This window comes from Nomascus leucogenys, chromosome 13, assembly GCF_006542625.1.
Source record: "Nomascus leucogenys isolate Asia chromosome 13, Asia_NLE_v1, whole genome shotgun sequence".
Classification (NCBI taxonomy): Eukaryota; Metazoa; Chordata; class Mammalia; order Primates; family Hylobatidae; genus Nomascus; species Nomascus leucogenys.
This window is the reverse complement of record NC_044393.1, coordinates 98,595,734-98,606,805: the sequence shown is the minus strand read 5'-3', so window position 1 is coordinate 98,606,805 and position 11,072 is coordinate 98,595,734. Positions and strand designations below refer to the sequence as shown.

At 54.6% G+C, this 11,072-nt stretch overlaps 1 protein-coding gene across 9 annotated transcripts; it reads right to left on the bottom strand.

The window, feature by feature from the left end:
* Positions 1-4,418: 4,418 nt before the first annotated feature.
* On the bottom strand, positions 4,419-9,697 carry REPIN1 (replication initiator 1). Of its 9 annotated transcripts, none has more exons than XM_003270896.3 (3): positions 9,540-9,697; positions 8,614-8,811; positions 4,420-7,234 (listed from the first exon to the last, which is right to left on the bottom strand). In XM_003270896.3, exons 2-3 carry the CDS (start codon positions 8,768-8,770, stop codon positions 5,517-5,519), a joined length of 1,875 nt encoding a protein of 624 aa, XP_003270944.1. In that variant the 5' UTR covers positions 8,771-8,811; positions 9,540-9,697; the 3' UTR covers positions 4,420-5,516. The 9 variants fall into 9 exon arrangements, with proteins under 9 accessions (XP_030681990.1, XP_030681991.1, XP_003270944.1 ...); XM_030826127.1 differs by having other exon boundaries at positions 4,420-7,231; XM_030826128.1 differs by having other exon boundaries at positions 4,420-7,231; positions 9,468-9,670.
* Positions 9,698-11,072: the final 1,375 nt, after the last annotated feature.

Below are 11,072 nucleotides of genomic sequence, written 5' to 3'. Positions count from 1 at the left end.
AGACTGCCAGAACTTCAGGAAGGAGTATCTTCGCAACTCCCCACCCCATTGTAAGGAAATTCCTCACACTTCTCCCTCAAGGGGGGCGCAGCTGGGTCAACTCCCACTGGCAGGATGCTCTCCGGAGCTGCTAGAAGCTGCCTCTGGGGCACGAGGTAGATACAGACAGAAGCTGGGCCCCTGAGACTCTGCAAATGGTTGCTGTTGGGCAGGCGGAACTTATTTTCTTCAGTCAACAGCGGATTAAACATTTGCCACAGGCCCGGCTGCGGTTTAGCCTCGGTAGCACAGCAGGAACTGGGGACTGAGATTCGATTTTGTCACTAACTTCATGTGTACTTTTTATAAAAGATACTTCTCTGTTTCTGGACTTTGACTTATTCGTCTATAAAATAGGGTTAATAATTTTCTAGTTGCCTGCATACCTTACTGAGTTTTTACCGTTAATTTGGTTATATATGGAAGGATTTGTAAAATACAAAATCATACACACCCTATAAAGAGGCCACACATCACTAGCTATCAACACTTTAGAGTCTCATTCTCCTGTTTATTTTTTTAAAGACGGGGTCTTGCTATGTTTCCCAGGTTAAAGTACAGTGGCTATTCACAGGCACAATCGTAACGCACTTCAGCCTCAAACTCCTGGCCTCAAGGGATCCTCCCACCTCGACTACACCTGAGACTACCGGCATGCACCACCACACCTGGCTTATTTTCTAGAAGAGTACCTAGAAGAGGTCCTACAAAGGCTTGTGGAATACATTCCTGTTTCTGAGACCAGTATTCTAGTTCCAGATTTGCCACTGGCTACAAGTGTTGAGACACAGCAGGAACCTCTCTTAGGAGTCTGCCACCAGCCCCCCATTCAATGCACGAAAATAAAGAAACATTTGAGTTCCTTCAAGGGAAATTCCAGGCACCTAGCTAGCCCTGCAACCAGCAATTAGGGAAGTGAATGAATGACCTGCTAAGCAAGAAAGTAGTAATAGTTTAAACAATAGTACCCAAATAAGAGTCACAAAACGTTAGCTTCCTTATAGAAACTGAAGATGACATCTTGACATATGTCCTTGAGTTGGTTTTCAGAAATTAGGACCCCCACCGGTGGGGGTCACTTCCACCCTCTGGGCCTGTTTCCTCCTTACAGAGCAGACTTCCTCCAGATTGGCATCCCATGACCAAGGGTATTTCAGAGGTGGAAAGAATGGAGAACCTCTGGGATCCTATTTCCACTAAGAAAAAAAAAAACCGGGGGGAGAGGCTGTATATGTGTTTGCAAATACACAGGAAAAAAAATGTTAGGAGAATACTTCTCAAAACTTTTCACCGTGTAAACAAAAAGGATTTTGGGAGTGGAATAGGGGAATGAAGGAGAACGTTCACATTATTATCTGAATTATTTATTTTTAAAGATAATTTAATGCTTTTGTAATTGTAGAAGAAAACAAAGAAAAATTGTGGATTCTTCAGAAGAGATGGGCAGCTCCTGCCAGCAGACTCCTACAACCCAAGCAGTCCTCCCCAGTGACTGCTGTGGTGACGAACCAGGCAGAGCAAGGGCTTGAGAACCACTAGGCCACCCACCAAGGAACTCAGGAAGGAACCATGCACAATTTGACTCCGTTCCTGCTTTACCAGCCCCCTCAAGGCCACTTGTGTGACCTTTCTGTCCTTTGGACCTCTCTTTCCCATCCCCACAACAAGCAGTGGGCAGCAAAGCACTGAGGACACCCACACCCCACTTTCCCCATATCCCAGACTATTTCCTTTAAACGGGACTTTTCAAAAGGTTAGGACCCCTGGTCAGATCCCCTCTCACCCTCATCCTTGTTCCTAATGCCTCCAATACTAACCTAGATGCCAACCCAAGGACCTGCCCCTGTTCCCTGCCCATCATTTCCAGACATCGACCTAGTTTTTCCTGGCCATCTCCCCTTCCCTGGAAACCCTGTGTTCCCACAAAGAGAAAAAATGTAACTGGGGCTTTCTTGAGACCACACCCTCTGCTCCCAGGCTTTGACAGATAATTTGCCATCAATTACACAGGTTTTTAAGTGGCTCCATAACCCCATAAATCAATATGAAGCTTTGAAGCTGTTCTTTCCATCCTACACACTTTAAGCCCCACCCACACAGTTGGCATTTAATACTTAACCAAAAACAGCAGCACACAGCATTCATCCACTAAGCACACAGCGGTTGTCAAGAGCACAGGTTTCAGGAATCAGACGACTTGAATTTGAATCTGCCTCTGGTGATTACCAGTTATATGACTATGGGCAAATGTTTTCATATGTAAAAGAAGACTCCCTCCCACACAAGGACACATGAGATAATTTAGGTAAACTTCACCAGGTGCCACTCGCGTCAACAAATTGTGGTTATTCCTATGTGCTCTGTGCTAAATGCTGGAGATATATGCAGAAATTACTAACACAGGCAAGAAAAGAACTATTAATGCCTGGTAAAAAGAGGTACTCAAATTTGTATGAAACCACCAATTCAGGGACGCATACAGAGTGACTGCTCACAGAAATCTGGAGTCCTACAGCAGGCAGGCCAGGAACACTGTAGGACAGAATCAAATCAGCCCCCCTTTCCTGCCTAGCAACTGGCACCTGAAAAGTCTGACCTGACCTTGAGATGGAGCAGAGACCCTCTTTTTTTCTTTTCTTTTCTTTTATTTATTTATTTATTTTGAGACAGAGTTGTTGCCCAGGCTGGGGTGCCATGGCACAATCTCAGCTCACTGCAACCTCTGCCTCCTGGGTTCAAGTGATTCTCCTGCCTCAGCCTCCCGAGTAGCTGGGATTACAGGCATGCCCACCATGCCTGGCTAATTTTGTATTTTTAGTAGAGACAGGGTTTCTCCATGTTGGTCAGGCTGGTCTCGAACTCCTAACCTCAGGTGATCCACCTGCCTCGGCCTCCCAAAGTGCTGGGATTACAGGCGTGAGCCACCACGTCCAGCCTCACAGACCCCACTTAGGAGTCTGCTGGGTTCTGCCAATCACTTGAAAAGCATGAGAATAAAGAAAAATGTGAGTCCCTTCCAGGGAAACTCCAGGCACCTAGCTAGCTCTGCAACCAGCAATTGGGGAAATGAATGAATAACCCGCTAAGCAAGAAAGTAATAATAGCTTAAACAATAGTCACTCAGTTAATAGTCACAGAATGTTAGCTTCCTCATAGAAACTAAAGATAACATCTTTTGGTTTGTTTTGTTTTGTTTTTTTGGGTTTGTTTGTTTGTTTCTTTTGAGACAAGGTCTTACTCTGTTGCCCAGGCTGGAATGCAGTGGCACGATCTCAGCTCACCGCAACCTTTGCCTCCCAGGTTCAAGCAGTTCTCCTGCCTTAGCCTCCCTAGTAGCTGGGACTACAGGGGCCCGCCACCGCACCCAGCTAATTTTGTATTTTTAGTAGAGATGGGGTTTCACTGCATTGGCCAGGCTGGTCTTGAACTCCTGACCTCCGGTGATCCACCCGCCTCGGCCTCCCAAAGTGCTGGGATTACAGGCATGAGCCACCATGCCCGGCCTAAAGATAACATCTTGACATATATATCCTTAAGTTATTTTTCAGGAGCCAGGACCCCCACCAATGTCACTACGTGACAATGCCAGCACGTAGACCTCCGACAGACTGGAACCAGAAAATGGATAAGGAAGTTCCAGAAATTCCTCAGCCTCTAACTCACTTTGAAACCTCCCCACCCCTGCCTTAAAAACCCTTGCTTATAAGCCATCAGGGAGTTTGAGCCTTCACTGCCCATTCTCCTCGCCTGGTGCTCTACAATAAACGCCTTACTTTCTCTGGCTGCAAATCTCACTGTCCGTGTTAGGCTTTGCAAACACTGGGCAAGTGGACCCAGGCTGGGTTTGACAACAACCTCAAAGAAGGCTGAACCCCTGGTGTGTGGAGTGTGGAAGCTGCGTGCTGTCTTAGCTGCAGGGAACCGCCTCTCCTCCCAGAGGCTCCTTCATCTGTCCAGCCTCTGAAGAACTACTGGAGGCACAGTCCAGGTATAACCAAAGTCTGTTTAACACCCAGCACCCCTCAAAAGAGCTCATAGTGCTTGCTGGAGTTTCATAAAGGCCCAGGTGGTGAGAAAGATTAGGTGTCGCTGGGCCCACCTAGGAGGGCAAGTGACCAAGAACATAAATCTTGGAACCAAGCTGAGAGCATTCCACCCACCACAGTTCTCTGGAGCCTGGGCCCACCACCCAGAGAATTAGCCCAACTGCCTGGGTATGCTCAGGGAAGAACTGAGGCAGGGTGCCAGAGCTCAGCAAGCTGGGCACGTGGCCTGTGGCCAGAGCCCCACCCACAGCCCCCCGTCCTTCTAGGGAGGAGAGCATGCTGCTCCTCCTGACATGTCGCAGCTCCCCAGGAAAAAGGAACACTCCCTAGCCACCAGTTCTAAAACCAAATCTTTATTCTCTAGTTTGAAAAGGAGGGGTAAATGGTTGTTCTGTTTAGTTCCAGAGAACAGAACAAGGCCCAATAGGTAGAAATTATAGGAAAGCAGAATTCATTCATTATAAGGAAGGATTTCTAACAATTAGAATCTCTAACAATTAGAATCATCCAGGGCCTCAGGAGGTGGGGAAGTTCCTGTCACCTAAGTGCTCAAGCAGAGGCCAGGCATCCATATGCTAGAAATGGAGAAAAGGAAACTCACCGGTAACTTCCCCTCAGCTGGCCCTCCATCACCAATGCGGCAGTCCTTGCCATGACATGCTGAGCTCTGCAAGGAGCAAAGGAGGGGCTGCGGTGTTCAGACAAGAGCCTGGACACAGTGCTGCTGACAGCCAGGGGAGGCTCTCAGCGCTGGGAGGGGCGACAGATAAAGCGAGACAGACCAAGGAGTAAACGCCTTGGGGTCTGCTCTTTGGGAAGGAAGAGGATGGAAGTACTAACAGCAGATGGGTCTCTCCAAGTCTGGGTGCCTACGCAGGGGGCAGGTGGGAGCGGAAGGGAGAGGTAAGAGTGGCTTGGCTTCACCTCTTGCTGCTGGCAAAGGCCCAAGTACTGTCTAACAAGGCCAGCAGGTTCTCCAAGCTGTATCTAGCCCAGAGCATTCATTTACAGGACTCTACCACGCCTGCTTCCAAAAATGATCTGAAGTAACTTACAGTAAAAGACAGGGGCATTAAGGCGTTAATACCAGAGGATGGAGGGTCTTCCTTTCCACTGGTGGCTCCTCTAGCCAGAGGGCTCTAAGGGGCGGATGCTATTGCTACTTTTCCAGGGCACAGGGCAGTCAGGACGGAGCCTTAGCACACACCAGCTGGAGGCCGGCGTCCCTGCGCTTGGAAGTGGGTTCCCTGGCCACCGGGGTTGACCTCTCTCGCTAACAGGGCCCACCCAGCTCACTCCCCGCGTCGTCTATCCGCTCTGGGATTCACATTGTCCCCTACTCCAGCACCAGGCAGGCACTCCCAGCCCACTGCGACTCCCACCACGAAGGACCCCAGCCCTCTCTCAGCCAACACGGCCCCGCCCACCGTCTCAGACATCGTGCTTCTTCTGGTGGGCCAGGAGTCTCTCCTCGACGTCGAAGGTCTGGCCACAGATGGCACAGCAGAAGGCGCCGTCCCGAATGTGGCTCTTGCGGTGGGTGATGAGGTTGGACTTCTGGCTGAAGCTGCGGTCGCAGTCGGGGCAGGCGTAGGGCCGCTCGCCCGTGTGGATGCGCCGGTGCGACACCAGGTTGGACTTCTGGCTGAAGGCTTTGCCGCAGTCGGGGCAGACGTAGGGCTTCTCGCCGGTGTGGATGCGCCGGTGCGCCGCCAGGTAGGGCTTGTGGCGGAAGGCCTTGCCGCAGTCGGGACACACGAAGGGCCGGTCGGGGGCGTGGTCGCGCCGGTGCGCCGCCAGATGGCTGCCCTGGGAGAAGCGGCGGCCGCACTCCTCGCAGGCGAAGGGCCGCTCGCCGGAGTGCACGCGCGAGTGCGCCACCAGGTGCGTCTTCTTGCCGAAGTTCTTCCCGCACTCGGCGCAGGTGAAGGGCCGCTCCCCGGTGTGCTGCCGCTGGTGGGCCCGCAGGAAGCGCTCCAGCCGGAAGCTCCTGCCGCAGTCGTCGCAGCTGTAGAGGGAGGGGGACACTTCGGCCCGGTCCTGCGGGTGCTCTGGCGGGGCCCCCTGCGGCGGCTCCTGGGCCGGTTTCAGAGGTGCCGCCGGGGTGGGCTCGGGCGCGGACTCCCGGGGGCCGGCTGGCAGCTGGGGGCTCCCCGGGCCGGGAGCGGCCTGGGCCGACCCTTCGGATCGCTTGTGAATCTTGCTGTGAGACAGCAGGTTGGGTTTGTGCCGGAAGCGGCGGCCGCACTCTTTGCACGGGTAGGGCTTCTCGCCGGTGTGGATGCGCCGGTGCGAAGTCAGATAGGGCTTATTGGTAAAGCGCTTCCCGCACTCGGGGCACTGGTGGGGCCGCTCGCCCGTGTGCACGCGGCGGTGGGCGATCAAGTTGGGCTTGTGCCGGAAGCGCTTGCCACAGCAGGCACACTGGAAGGGGCGATCGACGGCATCTCCACCGGGCCGTGGGGCGGTCACCGCGGGGCGGCCCCTGGGCCGGGGCCCCAGAGCCTTGGTTGCGGCCTCCTCCAGGGCCTCGGCTACGTGCACCCGCTTGTGGGCAACTAGCTGGTCCCACTGGGCAAAGCTCCGGCCACAGTTGCCGCATATGAAGGGCCGGGCCTCCGGGGCGGGAGGGTGGCACCGCCGCAGATGAGCTCGAAGCTGCTTTCGTCGCCAGAAGCGTCTCTCGCATTTGGGACAAGCGATGGGCCGCTTTGCAGCCGAATGGGCCCGCAGATGCAGAACCAGGGCCACCCAGCCTCGGAAGCTCTGCCCACAGAGGTGGCAGGCAAAGCCCAGGTCTGGGGTGGCAGCAGCATGGACCTGGCGGTGCAGTGCTAAGAAGGGGGCATGGCGAAAGCGACGGCCACACTCAGGGCAGGGCAAGGGCAGCCGGGCCTGGCACCGGCGGGTGTGAAGCCACAGAGCCACCCAGCCAGGGAAGTGCCTTCGACAGTGGGCACAGCGATGGGCCCTGCCTGGGGCTTGGGCACCAGACTGAGCCACTGACGTGCCTTGTTGCCTCAGCCTGCGGGACTCCTTCCCCAGGGTCTGGGGTGACTCCTGGGAGGGCCCAGAAAGGAGTCGGGGCTGGGCCGGGCCCATGGCCAGGGGGCCCCTGCAACGACGTTCCAGCATCGGTTCTTCCTCTGCTGAGGGTGGAAAAGCACAGTCACTCCAGAGACCAACTCACTCTGCCCCTGTTTCTCCCCTCCCAACCTCGGCCCCAGACAGGAGCTGCCATCTATGAACCCCTAGAGCCCTGTTCATGGAGCTAGACTACTCTCCTGTTTCCTTGTGTGGTATGTATTGTTTCAATCTTGGGTTTTTAGATAACATTTCAAGGATGTTTGTCTTATGTCTTTGTTGCCCTGGAAACTTCCAGAAGGGAGGGACTCTGATACTAGAATCCCACTCATGGCAGCTACCCCAGTGTCAGACAGGGAGTAAATGCTCCAGTGCTGAATGCACAAACATTCCTGCCACAGGACTCACCAGAAAATGTGGCCACAGCTCCCTACAGTGCCTTATGCTTTTCCAAGCACTTTCCTGCTGCCCTCTCCCTGTGTCTGCTATTTCCTATGCCACATCTGAGCTGCACAGCAACTCTGTGAAGCTGGACAAACAGACACTGAGCTCCCTGTTTAACAGATGAAGCAACTGTGAGACATCAAAGATGATGAGCCCTCCCCAAGGTGACACAGTAAGCCAACAGCAGAACCAAGACTAGGGAACAGGTCTTTAAACTCCCAGGCCAGTGTTCTTTCCTCTAAAACGCCTGGGTTTGCAAAGATCTCAGAGAAAAAAGTTTCTATAGCTTTTCATTCCTAGCCCCACAGGGGAGGCACTTTCAGCATCACTAACTGCAGTCTCCGTAGGAGGCTGGAGGACAAGTGAGAACAGCCCTTCTCAGGGAACAGGAGCAGAGCCCTGGGTGCTACTCCCAGCAGTCTAACCCCAGACCACCGCCTGCCCAGACTGTGCCCACATTCTGCCCGCCTGCCCTCTTCCACCCACACAAATTAGGACATTGCAGGAAGGAATGCTCTCCCTGAATCCAAGGAACACCCACAGCCTGCTGCCCTCAGGGCCTGATCACCAGCTCTGCCTCCCTTGGGGTGCTGGAGATTACTGGGGCAATAGAAGAGGAGGGAAGATGAGATTGCAATCTCAGTCCCCTGCCCGGTCCTGCCCCAACCTCGCCAGGGGCTGCCTCATGTTCAGCTCTTCCACAGCTCAGGGGACCCCAGATTCCTGCACAGGAGCCTCCTCCGCGGAAGGAGGAAGGAAGCAGTTGGGCTCCTAAGGGCCCTTCTGTGCGTGCTCACAAGCTCCAGACACATCCTTCTAAATTCCCTAGAGCTCACTCTCTCTTCTCAGGGAACACAAAGGTCACTCATTCCCAGTGTCAGACTGTGCACAGGGAAGACCCCAGGATATGAGAAAGGGCCATTTCCTTCCGCCAGGATGGGGACGCTTGTGCACCCCAGTTGTGGCGTGGTTTGGGAGCACAGCAAAGGCCAGACTCTACCCTGGAGACTGCAGAGCTGGGGATGAGGCTTTTTCCAGCTCCTCTTGGGGATGTTCCTGGGGATACTTCCGCGGCTGCAGCGCCTGCTTCGGCCCACACTCTGGTAGCCCCCAGGTGTCAGAGAAAACTGCAGCAATAAAGACACCCCTATCCCCATGGCAGAGCTCAGACCTCTGACTGCAGAGAGGCCAGCCTTACCTGTGGGGAGGGGAGAGAAAACAGAAGTGAGGCTCTGAGCTCCTCTAGGGCAGTCAGCTTTGTGTCCTCACCAGCCACAACCCCTCCCCCCACAAAGCCACACGCACCAGCCATAAGCCCCACATCCTGCCTGGCAGAGTGACCTTAATGGACATTGGATTAATAAATGAATGTGCCCCTTCAACAAGGAAGCACACTGCTGTCTTTAGGGGTCACTTTCTTCCCTGGTAAGGTCACAGAACGAATTCTCCATTCTGTTGCCAGAGTCTGGGCTTTCCCTGATGGCCAAAGGCCGGCCTATGGCAGGAACTCTGGAATCCCTGCTGGCTCCCCTTCCCCCAGCCTCCTCCCGACAGGAATTCCAGGCCTGTTTCCCATGGGGCTGCGCAGGGCCAGCTGGTGTGACCAGGACTCGGTCAGAATCCCCTTCCGCATCGTGGCTGGCCGCGGGTGGCAGTAGCCCCACACCGCCCTTTTGTACTGATGCGTGTCCTCCGTCCACGCTCCCGGGCACGCGGGTCCCGTTCTTGCGAGTGAGCCATTTCGGGTCCCACGCACGGCGCAGCTCGCGGAGCCTGTGCGCAGGTGCGCTCCCCCACCCCCGCAGATCCAGCAGCGTCCCCCCCGCGCATTCACACACGGTCGCGCACACTCACGGTCACGCGCCCCGCAGGTGGAGCGGCCCCCCACGGGCCCGCGGTGGCCCCGCGCCCCTGCCCTGGCCGTACCTCTGCGGCGGGCTGTGCAGGGGCGCGGCGCCCGTCCATGGAGCCCGAAGGCCGGCCTCCGCGGCCCACTCCCGCTCCCCGCCCCGCCGCGGCGACAGCGGCAGGTTCGAGTTCACAACTGCCAGGCCCGTCCCCAACCTCCCCCCGCCGGGTTCCCAGCGCCACGTGACTACAGGAGCTGCCGAGGGTCAGTCGCCGGCTCCCGCGGCCGCGGCCTGGGGGCGGGGAGGGACTACCGGGGCCGGGGCGCGGGGCCCCCCGAGAGCGGGCCGGGTCACCCAAGCAGCTGCCGCGCCAGGGCGGCCGGCCTGGGAGGGTCCGACTCCGTTGCCATGGCGACCCACCAGCCCGGGTCTCTCTGGGACTGGCCGGAGCTCAAGTTTCCCGACCCTTTGTCCCTGCGGAGCACGCGCGTCCCCGGGCGACCGCGTGGCTGGCCTGTGGTCACCGGGGCTGTTCGGCCTTTGCTGGCTTATGAGAGGCTGGGAGCTCGTCGGGAGACTTCAAAGAGGGCTCCGGCAAGCCCCCGGAGCGTCGTGGCCCGTGCTTTTCTCAGGCCTCGCACCGCGGCCGCAGTGCGGACGCTTGCGGCCGCGGCGGTCCCGGGACGGCGGTGGCGCACCTGGAAGGCCCTGGCTTCCGATTTGTTCCGAAGTGGAGCACAAAAAGGCCCGATCCTGCGAACTTTGAAAAGGCCTCTCTTCCCTCTTTTCTAGAAATTAAGAAAGAGCAGAAGTTGCTGGGCTTCCTCTGGCTGCGGGCCATGCGCAGGGCGACGGCCGAGGTGGCCGTTGGCGCACGTGGGGCATTTCGCTTGGAAAGGCGCAGCAGCCTGTGTGGCGTCTGCGGTGGCAGGTGCTAGCCTGTGCCCATGACTCACCCACTAGCAGGTGGCCCTGGCTTTCCAAACTAAACATTTCCTGGGGTTTCCAGGGTAGTACAATTTCGTGTACTTTCATGCTTTTCAACACAGGCAATTTTTGAATTGTGTAATTAGTCGTAAAAACACTTTTTAAATCTATTGCATACATAGGAAATAGGGGAACATAAAACTCAGTTTTACCTAGTAGTAGAGTCAATTACGTTTAGTATTTTTGGTATGTTGCCTCCGGTGTTTTCTCTGTGTATATTCATGGCATGTCTGGCATAATTGGAATAATGCCTTGCAAAGATGTATTCTGCCTTCTTCACTTAACACGATCTTGTGAATTTTCTTCCATTTTATTAGATATTCTTTTAAACATGATTATTTATGGCTGTATAAAAGGAGTATATTTTTTAAATGTTTTCTAAATTATCTTCCAGGAAAATTTATTAGTTTTCCCTGAGAAATGCCCATTTTCCATATACTTGACAACACAGACTTTTAAAAAAAAAATTTAGTTGGAAATGGTTATTTCTCATCTTTTGTACTTGCATTTCTTAGAGTACTAGTTAGCTGGATTGTTTTTTCACATGGTTATTTTTTGCCAGTTTTATTTTCTCTTGTGAATTTGTTTATGTCCATTTGCCTACTTTTCTATTTGCCCATTT

What these genes read in the sequence shown, in the direction of transcription:
- REPIN1 (XM_003270896.3), bottom strand. Translation starts at nt 8,770, where the DNA reads ATGGGGATAGGGGTGTCTTTATTGCTGCAGTTTTCTCTGACACCTGGG. An exon ending in CCAGCTCTGCAGTCTCCAGG is followed by an intron (nt 7,235 to 8,613) that starts GTAGAGTCTGGC and finishes TTCCACCCTCAG; the next exon opens with CAGAGGAAGAACCGATGCTG.